Genomic DNA, 18,896 nt, shown 5'->3' with positions numbered 1-18,896 from the left:
AGGCATAAAGTGAGCTGTCTAGGTAGCTTAAGCATCATTGCATAATTTCCTTCATTAGCTTGAGGTTTCAAGGGACATTAACCTTTGTGGATGTTTAGTAATCTCATTTGATAATTTAGCTATATTCTGGAGGTTATTTTAATTAAGATGATCTAATACGACCATGCCTGTCTCTCTTCTACATAATCTAGAAAATATTACACATGCTTGTATCTGCTTTTGAGATCTAGTAATGCTGCCAAGCAAAAATATATCTATGATCCATCTCCAGAGTTTTGTGTGATGCTCATTTGAAGTGGGATGAATCATTAAGACCACCGGTTGTGTTCTGGTTGTCTGAAAATAATGATACAATTTAAATGAGGTCCTCAAAGCATGGTATAATATCAGTATCTGTCTCACCTTTAGTACTGTTTCATAATCATTAGTGTTTGAAGCATGTATGATCCCCCACTATTCTCTGCCTTCATGAGCCAGATAAATTTCAATGCAGCGAGAGGTTTAGCAAGTAGTGTCCATTTTTCCTTTTGTGAGTTCAGGCATCAACTCTCCTGGAACTGTTTCCTGCAATAACCTTCCCCAAAATTAGCAGTATATACCTGTGCAGTCACACAGAAATCATGAGGGCAGAGACCCAATTGTTTCCATAATACAAGCAGTATAATATGTACTAAAGTTCATAATCTGTTAAATTACCTTCCCAGACCCTTCTTACTGTAGAAAGATTGTTCTCCTAAGCCCTTGGTTTTTACACACTCCACAGACTTAGGGCTAGTTTGCATTAAAAGCTCTACAGCTGTACCATGTGAAGTGATGACACACTATGACAAAGGGAGAGAGTTCTCCTTTGGGCAGAATAAAACCTCCCGCCCAAGAGGTGGTAGCTATGCTAGCAGGAGAAGCTCTGATGTCCTCATGGATCACGTCCTCATCCAGGTACTGCGACCCACAGGAAAATAACAGGAGGTACAAAGTATTGCTCTTTTCCTCTAAAACGGAGAGGGTGTTAAACCTTACTGGGACAACCACCTTTGGTGTGTAGCAGTGGGATGCATTGAGAGGCACAGGCAAGTGACCATTACAGCCATACACTGGGGGTTTGTCATTCCTTTCACGTCTTTGAGAATGGCCTGTATCATAGTAACAGAAATAGCAAGTACTCCATGGACTGACTGACTGAATGTTTTTAAAGGTCAGAAAAACAAATCCTTTGTGGAAACCAGGGGTCTGCTCCAAAGAGGCATAAATATCAGCAGCCCTCCCAAAAGATTTATAGAGGCAAATGTGATCAAGGTCTTAATCTACAGAACATGTTTTGCATGGTGGTTCTCGGGGGGGGGCACATCTCTGGATTAGATGATATTTTATGAAATAAATTTCTCCCCACCTCCCCCATAAGCCCATTGTGATTAGTAAAGTAAACATCAGAAAACTGACGTGAATAAGTCAATTGGTGGTGGCATGAAGTAAATCAGATTAAAGGAGGCAAAACATCAGAAACGTGCCCATCTTTGGGAAGGGGGCCATATAGTAAGTACCTTAGAGTCTGAGCACCTCATACTCTTCAGTGTATTGTCTCAGTACAGGGGGCAGCTGGCACAGCAGCTGGGAGGTGTAATTCCTAGCTGGGATAGACATACATGTACTAGCTCCTTAAAACAGGCAATGTGGCTGCAGTAGCACAAGGTGCTGGAGTAAGCCAGAGGGCTGAACAGACTGGTACTTGGGCAACAGGCCATAACGAGGGTGGCCATGGTGCTATGTTTAGGTGCTAGCTCAAGCAAAGCTGGCTGGGAATTACACCTCCCAGCTGCTGTGCAGACGCACTGTTGTGACTTGCCCAAAGTCGCCCAGGAAGCAAAGCAGCAATTTGAACCCAAGTTTCCAGAGTCCCAGCCTAGTGCTCAGACCACAGGACCATCCCCCTTCTCTGTACATAGTCCTGAGCAACACCATTACAGCATGCTAACAACACATTCTCAACACGCTAACAGCATGAACAATACCACTACAGCAAGCTAACAACACGCTCTCTCCACAGCGTGCTGCTCTTTGCTAGCCCTTCAGTTGCCCCTTTGTGCCTGTGGAGAGTCTGAGCAGATCAGCAGGAAACCTTGGTTTCAGACGCAGAGCCCTATTTTGTGCTGTGACACAGAGCCCGATTTTTCAGGATTGCTGAGCACCAATAGCTCAAGCGCAAGACTGTGAGAAGCTGGGGTGACTCTGAATTATCCAGGCCCTTACCTCTCTCTGTCTTGTCCCCCCCCCCCCCCCGTCTATAAAATGGCGATGAGGGTAGAGTTTACTTCACCGGGGGTGCTTGGAGAAGTAATGAATTAATCATGGTAAAATTGTTAGTAAATATAAAGTGCACCATGCTTAGTGCTGGCTGAGCCTGTGAAGCCCTGTGCTTAACTTGATGGTGCCCTGGTATGGAGGGAGAGACTGACGTGCTGGGAGGGGAATATGCAGGGGACACTGAAGCTTATGGTCTAATAGTGCGGGTGCAGGGTATCCCTGAAATAAAGAGGAATGGGGGCTGACACGCAGGAAGCTCGTGGGGGGGGGGGGTGATATTGGAGGGACACAAGGAGCCCTGGTATGTGCCAGGGCCTCATATGCCATGTTCTCTTTGGATGATGCTGGGGAATTCTGCACTCTGTGGGACTTTTGTTGTTTTTTTTTTTTAATAGTTTAGTGCCTCTTTGCTCCTAGGCTCTGACCTGGCAAAAATTAACCAGTAGCCTGGCTGGAGCCCAGTAGGCGGATGTTTCCCAATTAATAGCTCCCCTATTATTTCCTTGAAGATTTTGGTAGGGATTTATCTTTGTTGTTGCTGTTTTCTGTTTGCTTCTTCCTAACAGCCTCTTTTGGTAATTCCGTGCTGTGAGGCAAGGTAATATTAAACAAGTAAACTGAGGTGTAGATGCCAGTCATAACAAACACCATACATAACTCTTCACTCCCCACAACCTGCAAGCCCTGAGTTCAGGCTTGTGTATTTCTTCTTTTGATAATATGATGATTGATTTTTAAAGGAGGATAGGTCTTGCTTTCCCTTTGCTGCTGCATGGGGTGCCCTTCATTTTCTATTGTGTTAAACCATGTTGTTTATTCTAAAAAGCACTTAAGTTCTCCTGTAATGTGCAGCAATGGAGACTGAAGCAAAACTCATCAGCTCTAGTTGTTCAGTGGCTAACTCAGCTGTTAAACTGAACCCCATCATTACTACTGGCTTGCTAACCCTTTATGGAATTTGGTAATTTTCTTCCTTGTTGTCACCTGTTTAAAAATGCTTGTTTTGCAGAGACCACGACTTCGATTACTTGGAGTTCCGTCTCTGGATTGGCCTGTGGTCAGCCTTCCAGTGTCTTGTTCTGGTTGCGACTGACGCCAGCTTCCTGGTCAAATACTTTACCCGCTTCACAGAGGAGGGATTTTCCTCCCTCATCAGCTTCATTTTCATCTATGATGCTTTCAAGAAGATGATCAAATTAGCAGACTATTATCCAATCAATTCCAACTTCAAAGTGGACTATATCACATTTTACTCCTGTGTCTGCAAGCCACCAGAGCCAGGTAAGAGCATACCTTGTTAGCTCATTTCAAATATATGTGTTCACTTGCACTCTCTCGTTCTGTGATGCTATGACACTGACATCCATAGGTTCAATTCACCCAGTGCAGACGATGCCAACCCTGAGCACCATGTAAGTTCCAGTAAAGCACTCTATTAAGGCTTTAAATGGCACATGTATCTTGTGAATTATACCCTAAGTGCTAATGTAAATGTCTCTCCAGGTCTTGCATCTGGGGGCCTTTGCGTACATCACTACTAAGGTGGAGAGGTGATTTCCTGTGTTCTCATTCCCTCACATATCTGTCATCCTTGGTTTTGAATGACGCTTTTTTTAAGAACGATCCTTACGTCAACAGGCTGGAGACGTGCAATCTGTATATGTACCAAACCTTTCCTTAGAAGTGGGGGGGAGGGGGAGTGTGTGTGTGTGTGTGTGTGTGTGTGTGTGTGTGTGTGTGTGTGTGTGTGTGTGTGTGTGTGTAAGTAAAACACAATATTTTTATGTAGTAGTTGTCGGGGACCAGACAGTTACTGTCGAATGTGCATAGAGCAAATGAAGTTTTAATAGACACAGATCAAAGCTTGGAAATACAGGTGGAAGCAACCAGCTACAAAATCACAAATACAAACAGGATGCTTACTGCTGTGTGCCAGCTCTCTCCATTATGGGTGAGCTGGTTATTCCTGAGACATTTTAAACAATGCCGACTAAGTAAGAAGTTTGGCACGCAGACAAAGTAAACTGAGTGTTACAGCCTAGTACCTGCTAGACAGGAAAATAATCAGGTCAGTACTGACCGCGTATCTGCCACGGGTTGACTGTAACTGGAGTCACTGAAGTTATGGATTTACGTTATCCATTAAACGTGGCTCTGTTGAGTTTGGGGTTCTCCAAAGTGCTCCGCATTGGTCCATTTCTGCTCCCATTAAAATGAGCAGAAGCTTTCTTTTTTATTCCTCAGTGAGAGAAGAGCTAAGGGAGGCCAACCGGAGTGCTTTTGAAAACCCTGCTCTAGACAGTCAGCATTTTAAGTTGTCCATTTCAGTGACTTAGATTTTGAGGTAAACCGATCCAGGCAGGGTGGGGAAAGGAAGCAGTGCAACTGGAATCTGAATGTGAGATTGTAGAGGACAAGGCAAAATGAATAAATGATTGGTCTTTGGGGCCCACTGTAGTATGTTGTTTCTCACATCAACCCCTGGAGAGATTCCACACCAGACTCTGGTGGAATTCAGGCATTGTTTAATTCATGAGAGGCTGCGGGTGTGGGTCCCATCCCTGTCCTAGATTTCGGTACACACCCTAAGCGTGCTGTACAGCTCGGCAGTCTCGCATCTTGGGAAAGGGCTGGTGTACAGGAGTTGATGTTATGGGCCTGGTTAACCTCACAATGTGGATTTACGCCGTCATCTGGCTTGAGCCCAACCTTCCATGTGCCACATTGTTATGAGCACTGACTTCATCCAGATAATTAGGTATGGAATTTGGGTGCACTAAACAGTGTCTATAAAAACTGTCAAATACTTGTCCGTGATTTCTCAGTGTGTTGCCCAGGTATGTCTGTTTCCTCTAGGGTCCCGCTGTATCTTTAGGGCTCAGCCCTGCTCGAGGGGGAGCCCTGAAGGCCCTCTGCCTCCCAAAACATAATGCCCAGGGGAACCCACAAGCTGCTACATTTCTTTGAGAGATGTTGCATATTCCCCACCCCTTGTGTCACCTGCTGTGTAGGGGGAACAGAGCCCTGGTTCTGTCTGCCTGGTGCAATCCTGTGTCTTCACAAGAACCTATAAACCGGAAGGAACTAGTCCATAGCTAGTTGAAAGTTGGGCATCTAACTCCCTTAGACACTTCTGAAAGTCTCATCCTATAACCTTAATGCTCTTTGGGAGAAAACAGACACATTATTTTAAAGGAATCCAGTTGTCTTTATAGCCAGCGTACTCTTATAACAATAAAAACCAGGTCTTTCATCCCAACATGCCTTCCTAGCAAAAGAATGTAGTCCTTGAGTAAATAATATTTAAACTGGCAGGTGACTTGTTTTTCAGCACCAGCATGGTATGTAATGATGTCATAGCAACTGCACATAGGGAGATTGTGACATTTTGAACAAGGAAGCGTCGTTAATAGAAAAAGAATTAGAAAACCTCATGATCAAGCCTCCTCCCCACCATACCTAATGTTAGCACGTCCCTTATTTAAGGGACAGTTGTGAAGGATATTCTCTCTCGTTCCTGCAGACTTGCATGCCAATCCGTGTAAATGCCTGGGTGACATTACCACGGATCTGTTTCTGAAACACAAGCCTTTGTGCCCAGGCATAAATGAAAAACAGACAGTCCTGACCTCCACTGCAACACGGTTGTCAACATGCAACTGTTCGATCAGACCTGCAAATTATGAATTCTGCTGCAAGCATCAGGCACTGCCCTTTCATCAAGGAGGAGGAAGGAATCCCTGTCATAGCTTCTAGTTGATTCTCCTAACCTGCCAATGTTGCTTCTGGTCTTATTTAGATTGTGCCTTGATCTGCTAGCTCTCAACTATGTTCCTCCACCGGTGGGGCCAGTGACTTCAACTCACCTGCGGGATCAGTGGAAAGAGAGTTACAAAACTAGATGTTACCAAAACACTGCTCCCAATGTTCCTAGCTGCCCGCCAGTGTTTTCCTGTAAGCGGAGTGCTTGGGCGGCCACCTGGGAGGGAGTCAAATGCCACTCAGCCGATTGGTGGAGTTTCCCACTGCTTCCAACAGCCGGCAGCCTGTGTTTGTATAGGTGGTGCACATCTGCACATGCTTTGGTGCACAGAACAAAATATATTCCACCTGTGGATGGAAAAAAAAAAGAAAAAAGAAGGAACATTGCTTCCCGGCTCCTAATAGCCCCATGTCATTGAAAAGAGTGACAAGATAGCACCGGTGGTCGCCCAGTTAGAGTGCTCAACGGGCCTGATGAGAAATACCTCAATCTTCTGGGATCTCCCAGCTAGTTGAGCAGTGTTGCTCACTCCTGCGTACACCTGCTGGTAAATCTGCCATACCCGAAGGAATGCTGCATCACAGGTCTTTGGCTGAAGCGTTGTGAGTGGAACAAAGGCAAACAGGGTGCATGGGAAAGTGTTGACATTTCCCAGCCCACGCTGTCGTGAGTAATGGACAGAAGAAACCTCATCCAGAGGGAAGAAGAAAATAATCTGCCCCAGGTTTTACACCGGGCTCAGCGCAAGCCAGGAGAGTAATGTGCATGTCTTGTTCCTGGAAAACAGCAACTGGCATTCACTGGCACCTTTGTAGATTACCCTGGCCCTTTGGCTGAGACTAAGTGGGCTGCTCTTAATCTCTGTAGCTGGGCTTTTGGGTTGTGTCTGAACTGAAGCTTATTAGCAGGGTGGTTTCCAATTTTTGATTTCTTGCCCTTCCATCCTCCCTCCCCTTCCTTCTTCAGTGACCCTTCCCATGAGCAGCTCATTATCCGGAAGGTGCAGTTGCTCTTATCTCTAGGAAGAGCGGAGAGGAGGTTCTTCAGGAGCACAGGGGTGAGGGCTTTTATTCCTGGCATTTCTAAATACTGAAAGCCAAAGGTGGTCTCTGGCCCATCTCAGATCAGTAAGAACTAAACAAGTTTGTGAAGAAACTCAAGTTCCACATGGTCTCTTTGGCCTCCATCATCCCCTCACTGGATCCAGCAGACTGATAGGCCGCCCTCAACTTGGAGGATGCATAATTTCATATTGTAAATGCTCAGACCCACAGGAAGGACCTCAGGATTGTGTTCATTGTTACACACCACTAATTTACCGTCCCTCCACACAGCCTGTCAGCAGCAGCTGGAGTCTTCACCAAGTGCATTGCAGTCGTCACCACATTCCTGCGCAGGCACCAGGTGCGGGTGTTTCTGTACCTTGACAACAGGTTCATTAAGGGCCACTCCAGGGCCCAAGTTGAACCTTAGATCAGATTAATCAGAGCCACCTTAAATGAGCTGGGACTCTGCCTCAACAAAGCAAAATCAACTCTGTCCCCTGTCCAGAGCAAAGTGTACAGGGGCAGAACTGGGATCAACCCAAGACAGGGTGCACCTGCCAGAAGCAACGTCTAGGCCCTGATGGATCTAATTGGAGGCCTTAGACAGTTTCCTACCACCACAGCAGGAAACTGCCTGAAGCTTCTCGGACACATGGTTGCTTGTACCTACGTGGTGCAGCATGCCAGATTTGAGCTCAGGCTTTTTCAGTCGTGGCTTGCGTCAGTGTAATGCCCAGCCTGGGACAGCTTGGACAGGGTCGTGACCCTTCCTGGCCTGGTTCTCAGTTCCTTCCTGTGCTGGCTCAACCCTCAGGAGGCTTGCTCAGGAGTTCCCTTCACTGCTGCACAACTATGTCACTTGTGACCGACACAGCAGACTTGGGCTGGAGAGCATATCAGGGAGACTGCAGGACTCTGGTTTCCGATGGGCCTGCCCCTCCACATCCACGTCTGAGAACGGAGAGCAGTGCACCTAGCATGTCAGACCTTCAGGGCCTACTTAATAGGACAATGTGTATCAGTCCTAGCGGATAATACAATAGCAATGTTCTTTATTAACATACGGGTGTAAGCTCCTTTCTCCTGTGCCAGGAAGCCCTCATAATGTGGGACTTGTACGTAGAATATGCAACACACCCACAAACAGTGTACCTCCCCAGCCTACAGAATGAGCTGGCAGACCATCTCAGCTGGTCGTTTCAGAGCCACAAGTGGTCCCTTTGCCCAGATGTTGTGATTTCAAACTTCCAGGTTTCGGAGTTTTCCCAGATAGACCTGTTCGCCATGTGACTCAACCAGAGTGCCAGAAGTTCTGCTCCTTGCAAAATCCAGCATGAACATGTTTCTCCTCCATTAGGGAGGTTCTCTCCTTTCCATCCATGCTTCTTGTTCACAAGGTTCTCCTCAAAATCCGGAGGGAATGAGCTCGGATCACATTGATAGCAGCAGCCTGGCCCCATCAGCAATGGCACACATCCCTCCACACTGCTGCTCTTCCCAGACTTTTTGACACACCAGCACAATTGTCTCCAACACCCAACCACCGGGTCACTTCACCTCATGATGGGTTGAACCCAATGGAGCTTTCCTGTTCAGAGCAAGTTGGACAAGTCCATGTTGTCAGCAGGAAACCCTTTTGACGAGCTACCTACCTTGCCAAGAAGAGGAGCTTGTCAGTCTGGTTAGTACAGCACCATTCATCCCTGCCGCTAGCCTTAGTCCCACTCATTCTGGACTACCGAAGAACATAAGAATGGCCAAACTGAGTCAGGCCAAAGTTCCATCTAGCCCAGTATCCTGTCTGCTGACAGTGGCCAATGCCAGATGCCCTAGAAGGAGTGAACAGAAACAGGTAAATATTATGTTCCCTCTCCTGTCATCCATTTCCAGACAAACAGAGGCTAGGGACACCATTCCTACCTATCCTGGTTAATAGCCATTGATGGACCTAACCTCCATGAATTTATCTAGCTCTTTTTTGAACCTTGTTAAAATTCTAGTCTTCACAGCATCCTATGGCAAGGAGTTCCACGGGTTGACTGTGCACTGCATGAAGAAAAACTTCCTTTTGTTTGGTTTAAATCTGCTACATATTAATTTCATTTGGTGACTCCTAGTTTTTATGTCTACCTCCATTGTCTGGAGTTACAGGGACTTTCATTGTCATCAATAAGAGTTCACGTGGCCACCATCTTGACCTGGGTGCTGAAAGCCGGACTGTGTTGATTAACCATCTGGTCAGCCCGTTCTTACAAGGACTTGACAGGCTATACCCTAATGTCCATCCCTCAACCTGTCCCTGTTTGTGATCTCAGCCAGATCCTTTGAACTATTGGCTATATGCTCCTTGCTCTAGCTCTCTTACAAGGTGGTGTTCCTGTTAGCAATAATCTTGGCCAGGAGAATGTCTGAGCTCAAGCCCTAACGTCCAACCTTCCCTACAGTCTATAAGAACAAGGTGCAGCTCAGGCCTCGTCCCACTTTCTTCCCAAAAGTTGTGTCGCAGTTTCACATCAGCCAGGACGCCATCATCCTGGTTTTCTACCCTAAGCCTCATTCCCCCAGGGTGCTGGCCCTTTACACTGTGAGAATGAAACCATTCCGAAAATGGGTCCAGTTAGAGGCAGACAGAGTGAAAGTTCATCTTGTGTCATCGCAACACATCTCTTTGCAAAATGGCATCTACATTTGTGAGTGCTAGTTCCTGCACCTCCACCAGGGCATCATCAATGGCCTTCATAGCAGGAAATCGGCGGAGTGGCGACCCGGTTCTCCATCCACACCTTTGCCATGCAGTGTACCATTACCTAGCAGGACAAAGAGGATGCGGCCCTTGGACAAGCAGTGCTCCAGTTAGTAGACAAATCTCCACCACCTACACTTGGGCTTGTGATTGGAACTGACATAAACAAGCATCTGAAGAAGGAAAATGGTTACTCATCTTTCCCTGACTGTTGTTTTTCAAGATGTTCTTGTCCATTCCAGTGCCCACCCTCCTTCCCATCTGTCGGAGCGGCCGGAAAAAAGGAAGTGAGGGGGTGGTAAGGCTTTATATGGAGTGCCCTGAAGGCACAATTCCAGAGGGTCCCCGGACTGCCCTGATGGATGCTGCTATGGGAAAAATCTTCCAGCTATCATGTATGTGAGTGTGCACACATCTGATTGGAATGTACACGAACACCACATTTTGAAGAACAACAGTTACGAGAAGGCGGGTAACCATTTTACTCCACTGGATTGTATTTAATCCTCTTGTATAGTCTTTATGTAACAGAGAAAGGGTTGGTTACAAAGGGAAAAGGTGGCATGGCCACAGATGAATAGGCTGTTTTGAGGAACACTCAATGCAGTCTTGACTTTCAGTTGCCCTTTCCCTAAGCTTTGTACCCCTTACACGGTTCCTTTTTCGGTTGCAAAAACAAACCCAGGTCATTGTAAGTCTCCCTGCTTAGTGTCTTTAGTAAGTAAAGTTGAAAAGCGGTGCAGTCACGGGTGAATTGCAGCTGAAAACCTGCAGTGGGGTGGCTGTTTGAAAGGAGACATGCAAAACAAGAAAGGCTAGGACACTGGGTTTTTTTTAAAAAATGTGGTTATCTAGTTCGTTTGTTTACTCTGGAAACCTTCCTGTATTTGGTGGTTGGATTTACTCTGTACCACTAGGCTCATTAAATGTAAAAAGCCCGATTTTTTCATTGTCTGTCTCACACTTATATTACCACAAAATATTATAAAAAGCTACTGTGGTGATTTTCACCCACTCTGTGCTGAATCAATGACTGTACCAGGTACAAGGCAATGATGAATCATACCCCAGGCAGCAGATGATGCCTCTTACTCAGGCCAGGTCTATACTAGACCCGGAAGGTCAGCTTTAAGTACGCAACTCCAGCTACGTATATAACATAGCTGGAGTTAACATAACTTAAACCGAGCTTGGCACCATTTTCACTGTGGGAGGCCGACAGGAGCAAACGTTCTGGTTGGCTTCCCTTACTCCTTGTGACTGCAAGGAGTACCGGTGCTTATCAGTGGTACCCTTGGCATTTGATTTAGTGGGTCCTTACTAGACCCGCTAAATCAAATGCCAGCAGATCAATTGCCAGCACGGCAAGTGGAGACATGGCCTCACGCAGCGTCAGCACCAGGAGCTGACTCAGTAGATTTTTCACACACCTCAGCAATAGAGCTCTGCTGAGGTAAGTTGTCAGTGTACCCTAGCCCCTACTCTGCAGAAAGTTCCTTCAAATTCAGCCTGAGAGAAAGTCCAACTCAATCTGAGCAAAGGGATCAGACTCTGGCCCAACGTAACTTGGAATCCTGGTGATCCTAACAGTGTCCTCATGACACATCCCAGGACTGTAAAGCCTCGCAGTGGAAAATACCATAATCAGGGCTAGAACACCCATTACAATACTTTATTTTCAGCCAAAATATAAAAGCCAATTCTCCACAATTTTTCCAACTTTACCTTAAGCATCCAATACTGGAAGGAAAAGAAAAAAGAGATTAGCCAAAAGAGATTCCTAATTCCAGGGGATTTGGGGTAGGGGTATATCTGCACTGCCTACGTCACAGCACTGCCTCTGCTGCAGTGCTGTGACGTAGGCAGTGTAGTCACTCTTTAAGGCCAGGGGAGAGCTCTTCCAGCAATTAAACCCCCTCCCCCCCCCGATGAGGGCAGTAGCTTTATCACAGGGAGCGCTGCGCCCCGCGAAAAAGCACTGTATAGACTGGCACTTTTCAGAGCCAAAACTTTTATTGCACAGGGGGGTGTTTTTTCACACCCCTGAAGAACTGAAGGTGTAGCAGTAAGCGTGGCGGTGCAGAGCTGGGCTAACTCAGCAGTCGATGATTTCTTCCCCCTGTTCTTTCCTGCACGTGTAGAACACATCACATCTTACTGGGAGTGAAAATACAAGAGAGCGCTAAACTGCCAGCGACTGTGGTGCGGAGGTTTGTTTTTGTAAAGCAGGTTCAGGAAAGGTTTTATTGACTCCGTAGCTAGTCAGTGCAGCTGACGGCGAGAAAGGGGTCTTTGCTTACACTGTGATTTATACTTGTGCTTGTTTTTGTTCTTGTTGCAATTAAGATTTGGCTCCAGAGCTGTTGAACCAGCACTCTCTGCGTTGTAACTTATTACATCCTGCTCCACACACGGCAGCCTCAGAAGGCCACAAAAGAAAACTGCCATGGAATTGCATCTGGGACCTTTTGGCAGGGCATTGCTTGCAAAGAGCTAACAGGGAATTCGTTGCCATTGATTTTTCTCCTTCACCCTCCCGGCACTCTTCTGCGTATGCTTATGGCCACAAAAGATTCCCCCCCCCCCGCCACCCGCCTTTAAATTAACATCACTGGGAGCTTGATTAGTAATTAAATGCCCCATTCACCAGAGATTCCCGCTCCAGTTGCCGGAACGACTGACGTTTCGATGCTCTCATCCTAGAGTTCTGCCTTCCACATGCATAGCTGATGCTCTCACCCGGTCTGCCTAGGCTCACATGCCCATCTGTTCAGTTGGCACACAGCCAGCTCACTCATTGGGCAAGTTGTAGCTGTTGGGGATGGTACAAGTGCCAAGTAAGGACTAGATTTAGGTGAGAAGGCTGCATTAGTCTGCAAGTGACATCTCTTCCATGGAAATTTCCCTACCTAGGGTGGCACTGAAACACTTATCTGCCTTCACACTGGAGGATAGAGGGATGTCTCTCACCGCATGCAGGATTGGTCTGGTGTTAGTGGATGGAGAAAGAAGGCACCCAATAAATAAAAATAACATTGTACAAATCGCCAGCGAGGTTTTTTTGTACCCTGGAGTCACTGCATGAGAGCTTCCCTTGATCCTCACACTCGACCAGTCTGGCTGTTACACAGAAAATGTGACCCAATGTATAATTTGGGAGTTGGGGGCGATGGAGGGATGGAAGATGTTTAAAAAGCCCATTTGCTTCCTGGAGGAAAGGCAGCTGGTCTGGCTGTGAAGCTCCCATGCTTCTCCTGACTGTCAAGGCCATGTTGAAGCTTACTGCTCTTCCGGACTCTGCTGCTGGCCAAATAAAAGGCACCTTCCATCTTTAGCTAGCTCAAAGCTGCGCTCACTACATCTTGACAGCCCTGGCCCCAAATGCAATTTGCCTATGCTACTCATGACCTCCTTGCTTGATTGCTGCAGTGCCCTGAATCTAGCAATGAGCAGGGCTACTCTTCAGAGGCCTCTGCTCTTCAGAGGAGAGCATGTCTGCCTGCTGGCTTAGCATTACAAGGAGGCATGAATGCCACCGCTCAAATGCCCGACTGCTGCAGAAATCGGATTTAATTCTGTCTCCTGGCTCGGTTCTTCCAGCCATCCAAGAGCCTGCATCCAGGTTCTCTCTGCAGTCACAGTGAGGTCACATCGGTGCCATAACCACGATAGGCATCAGGAACAAGAGAAACGTGGAAAGAGCAGGAAATAGGGATTTGTCTGTGCTTGACCCACAACTGCTACAAGAGATTAGAACAGCCTTGATTGAATCGTATTACCTTCTGGATTCCTCATATGGCCCATCTCCTGACTGTAGCTTTCCCCTATAATTACCACCTCAGGGAAAGAAATGGGGACAAAAGAAAAGCTGGACAAGAATCGCTGCAGGTGATAGAACAAAGACAAACCTTGTTTTCAGGGCTGAAAGGAAGTCGAGGGAATGCAGCATACTGCTTTTCGATTTTTATAAGGCTTGCAAATACCACAGTGATGAGCAAAACATCCGGGCAGGTAAAAAAAAAAGTCCTTCAGCAAATACACAGCACATATGCTACGAAAGAGGAAGGTTGCAGAGAGCTAGAGCAGAGTTCAGGCTGAGAAGATTATAATTGTTGGACTCTACCTTCTTGTGTCTTTCTGCTCCGGGGGAACAAGCTCTTCTGTGCAAAAGACCTTTCTCACCTGGTGTGTCAAGTCTGCACATAGGATTTTGACGTGAGTGGAGATGCTGGAAAAGGAACTGTAGTGCTTGAAACCATGCCAAAAGAAGCATTTACTGCATGCTCTGTAGTGCTGCTGTTGAAGAAAGCGAATGTTTCATGCCCAAATCCTCCCAACATCTTACATTTCATCCCTTCAATCAGATAGGTTTGAATGTGAGATACAAACGTGTGTCCATGCCAGATCCCTATCAACGGGGATGAAATACAACCCTGATGGAAATCCTGGTGCAAAATCTGGAATACAAAATTTTAGAGCAGGAATACGTAACTCCTCAAGGAGAAGGGGAACAACTCACTTGTCATGATACTGGAAATCTATTCTAAATTTAAATATATCCCTTTAGTTAGGCTGCCCGCCATGCTATCCAAGTGCTATAAAAGAAAATCCTATCAGATCAGTTTCTTTAATGCAGTACAATTCACACTATGATATAGGAAACATTCTTATTGTTAAAAGTATTTCTTTGGGGTTTGGAACATACAGAAACATGCTAGGAAAGCATAATTTTCGGGAGCAGCTCCTTATCGATTGGTTTATAAAGTTAAATTAGACTTGTAATGCTACAATGGTAAAGTTCACACTCTGCCCTAGGGCAGGTCTATGCTACTGGGCAATGTCTACCTAAGGTACGCAACTCCAACTACGTGAATAGCATAGCTGGGCTTGTCGTACCTTAGGTTGAATTGCTGCAGGGTCTTCAGAGGGAGGTCAATGTAAGGAAACTCTCCCATTGACTTCCCTCATGCTTCTTGTTCTAATGGAATAGCAGAGTCAATAAGAGAGCAATTAATTTAGTGGGTCTTTAATGGTAAAGACCCGCTAAATCGACCCCCAGGGGATCGATTTGCGGGTAAGTGTAGACCTGCCCTAAGTATGTGACTCTGTGGGAGTTTTATGTTTCTTTCCTGAGCTCCTGTCTAGTATCATTGACTGTTTCTTTACTTATTTTTGAGACTTGTAAAAGTTGTATCATATCATTTAGCCAAGAGGCTTAAATTTAGAACAAGCGAGTATTTATGAATTCTGAGTTTATAGTGAAATACCAGTGAAATTCCATAGTCTTGTCACGTGAATAGCGAAGTAATCCATTGCATTGTTTCACTTTGTTTTTTACTGTGAATGCCAAAAGCAGTTGTACAGGTTTAATTATAAAGTCGTACTGACCTTTCATACATTGTTGTATTTTTTTTTGGGGGGGGAAGGGGGAGCACATGTCTTAACTTAGGTTATAGCTTGCTCTAATACTGGTATTTTGTCCCTAACTTGATGACGGTCCCCACATAGAAATCTGTCTCTCAGATTTGGGAGTGCTTTATGTCGGGCTATCAGGGCATAGGGTAGGTGCTAAAGTTGGAGTGCGTCTGATGCTCAAACTTCCAATGCTGTGGGGATGCAGCAGGTAGAGTTACAACAACTCATCAGCTGTTCATCCAGTTACTCTGGGAAGCTGATGAAATCATTCGGTGTCGCTCCTGTGTCCTTGTGCCATCTGGCTGCTCTCCCTTGAGCTAGGCAACTCCAGTGAAGTAAGCTTGAGTTAGTCCCCTCAAGATAACTGTTGCTGAAAGGCAAGCCGTCTGAACTCGTGGGTCATATGTAAGCATTCCTTTGGGCTGTGCTCACCAGCACTGGGAAGACAACAAATATTATTTAGCTACTACTTTGATAAGGTAGAGAGAGAGGTTTTTAAGATCTTAAATTTGTTTCCATTCTTAGCAGTATAAACACCACAGTCACAATGCTTCATTTTATGTCTCTTTTCTTGCAGATAACAGTTCACTATTTAATGAGACAACGGCAGCATCAGTGGATTGGCTGACCAGTTCCTCTGCTGAGACGGTAAGGCTATGTCTACACTTGCAGAGTTTTTGCACTGTCAGTTTAACTGGTGATAAGCAACTGGTAAAAGAAAAGCGCTGGTTGTGTATTCAATTCCACAGGTGTCAGAGTGTTTACATTTGCAGCATTTCCATCACTACCGAGATCAGCGCCACGAAGACAGCTATCCCACAGGGCAGCTCTCTCCATTTTGATAGGTATTGAGGGAAATGGGAGGTGGGGGGAGGACTCTAATCCTGGGGCATCCTGGGTCCCTGCACAGCCCCTTCTCCCCAAACACCGATCAGCTCCAGTAGCTCAGCATTGCTCCATGCAGGGGATCATTTGCTCTGTGGAGTAGCCATTGTCATGTGGCCAGATAAGTACGGGGCTGTGAAGAAAACTCGCCAAGAAAACATCAAGGGGAGTTTCAGAGTTTCCAGGGCTTTACAGGGTACATAGCTGCTGGCCAGAGGGATCGCCTAGGTACAATGGGATATGCTCCCGTAGGCTAAAAGCTATGTAAACAGAAAGAACATTCCTTCATTTGCATGTCTCTGCAAAAGCATCATCAGTGGGGCTACCTCTCCACAGCTTCCCTCTTCTGAAAAAGCCTGTGCAAGTGAAGCATGGATTAGCATATTGCATCACTTCTTTTGCATAATTAATTAGGAGCTGTTTTTGCGCAAAAGCCCCCTCTTACATAAGAGCCATTCTTCCTCATTTTTTCGGGAAGAATGGCTCTTGTGTAAAAACAGCTCCTAATTAATTATGCAAATGAAGTGCGACAATATGCTAATCCATGCTTTATTTGCATAGGCTTTTGCAAAAGAGGGAAGCTGTGTATATATAGCTTAAGAGCTGTACGCCTCTCATGGAGATGATTTTTATTTTATTATTTTTTTGTGGTAAAACTTCTGAGTTTCACTGTAAAAAGTCATTGGCAAGTATAGACGCACCCACAATTTTGACGCAAAAGGACTCTTTGCACTTTAAATGGTAAGTGTAGACATGCCCTAAGTAAGCCTTCCAGGAAAGCAGGCACTGAAACCCTCAGTGTGCTGTTCAATTATGTGTTTGGAATAGGCCGGCACCTATTCACTTCTGATGCTTTTACTCCTCCTCTCCCCCCTCCCATCCCAAAAAAAGGTCAAAAATAGAGAACAGTTTCTAAGCAATGTGTCCCATTGCAAAGGGCCCGAGAGGGAGTTATTGTTCCGTGTATTAAAATAACCAGATCACAGCCCCGTACTGGATGGTTACTCTGTTTTTCCAGTCTTGCTCTGGGAACACGTGACACACAACTTGCAGTTTGAGACCATGGTCTTGCTTGGAGAAAGGTGGCATGGGGTGAAAGGGAGTTTATTATCCCTCATAACTGCGATGCAGTGGATTCAGCCGTTTACAACTAAATTTTATTTTGTTAAGTATTCCTCTTACTTGCAGTACCATTTGTACACCTCTGGTAGGTGGTTTACCCACAGAGGGGTGCTCGTTTTAGCCTCCAACCACTAGCTGATCCCGTATACACCTTTGTCTGCACAATTTTACAAAATACATTATAATTCTGTACGACCTCCCCCCATCTGAAACGCTAGTGGAACTCGTGAGATGTGCGCAGACTTCAACAGTTAGAACTGCATGGTATCATGTTGCATCCTTCTTCCCTGCCCTTGTATGTTTGTTTTTCATTTAGATCTTAAAAGCGTTAGTGTGGGGAGGTGGTCGTTGATGTCTCTTAGTGCTCTGCTCTCCCATTGTGCTATAAAAAGAGTGTGGACATTCTTAATATCCTCACAGTGTTACCTTTGGCTTAATGGGTGGGATGAACAAATTAGCTGTTCCAGATGTTAATGCCGCTGTGCTGTTAATTACTTGCAAACAGCAGGCCCTATCCTTGCAATTGTGCAGGGGCCTTTCCCATGCAGATATGATAAGGGCAATATTATGTATTGGGTGGTTGTAACTATAGATCTTGTTGTTATAGTACCTGAGTTAGGTCACTAGGGGAACGTCTACATAGCAGGGCTAAAGCAGTAGCTTAAGTCAAAATAGCTTATTTCAGCTTTTGGGGCTGTCTACACAGCAGGAAGTCCTCCGACTTCTCTTACTCCTCGTAAAATGAGGGTAAACAGGAGTTGGAGTAAGAAGTCCTCCAGCTTGACACTACTTCAATATTATGTTGAAGTAACTGTTTGCTGTGTAGAAAGCAGACTGTTATTTTGGAATAACATCAGTTATTCTGAAATAAGGCTGCTGTGTAGACATAGGTTAGAGGTCAGCCCAACCTGTCTGAGCTAGTTCTAGTTCAGTGTTTCTTAAACCGTGTTCTGTGGCACACCGGTATGCCGTGGAGAACCACAGAGTTCAAAATGGCCACCCTTAAAGGGACAAGTGACCTTTTTCCCCCTCAATAGCTCCCCCCCGACCCTATTTTTTTTTCTCAATAACTTTTCCCTGTCCACCCCCCCCCCCCTTTTTTTTTAAATGTTCAACAAAAAGTCCTTGGTGTTCCTCCATAAAAAAAAAATTGTTTGGTGTTCCTCCATCTTAAAAAGTTTAAGAAACACTGTTCTAGTTAGTTCTGGGTTATGAAATAAATGGACACTTGCAACTGCTCAAGCTCTCTGTATTTCCAGTGATTTCTTTCTAAACTGTGGAACGCCAAACGATATAACAGGCCGTTGTTACAAACATCTTAACATGGACTATGGTACTAGTTCTCCTATTACAAACTCGTGGTTTTAATTTTTTTTTTTTTAAGTATTAGTAATATTTGCTGTAGCTAACAATGGAATAGAGGGAGAAATAAAATAAAACTTGGCGGTTTCAAACTTTTGATTTTTCTGAATGAAAAATGTTTTTTTACAGGACACTTTACCTAAGAATGCAGAGCTGCTACCTGGGTTTTCTTCAGTTTCAGTAGTTTCCACTGAAATTGAGGCTCTGCTGTGCTAGGTGCTGTACAAACACGTAATAAGAGACAGTCCCTGCCCTGAGGTGT

At 45.5% G+C, this 18,896-nt stretch overlaps 1 protein-coding gene across 7 annotated transcripts in view; it reads left to right on the top strand.

Annotated features, from left to right (window-relative positions):
- The window catches only part of SLC4A4 (solute carrier family 4 member 4), a 242,172-nt gene that overhangs the window by 182,940 nt on the left and 40,336 nt on the right, over positions 1 to 18,896 (top strand). For all 7 annotated transcript variants that reach the window (XM_075929409.1, XM_025178447.2, XM_075929408.1 and 4 more), the window contains exons 14-15: positions 3,308 to 3,579; positions 15,843 to 15,913. In XM_075929409.1, coding sequence (XP_075785524.1) covers positions 3,308 to 3,579; positions 15,843 to 15,913 — 343 coding nt within the window. The remainder of the gene's footprint in view (positions 1 to 3,307; positions 3,580 to 15,842; positions 15,914 to 18,896) is intronic.

The sequence above is a fragment of the Pelodiscus sinensis genome, chromosome 5, assembly GCF_049634645.1.
Source record: "Pelodiscus sinensis isolate JC-2024 chromosome 5, ASM4963464v1, whole genome shotgun sequence".
Taxonomy (NCBI): domain Eukaryota; kingdom Metazoa; phylum Chordata; order Testudines; family Trionychidae; genus Pelodiscus; species Pelodiscus sinensis.
This window is presented reverse-complemented; position numbering and strand designations above follow the sequence as displayed.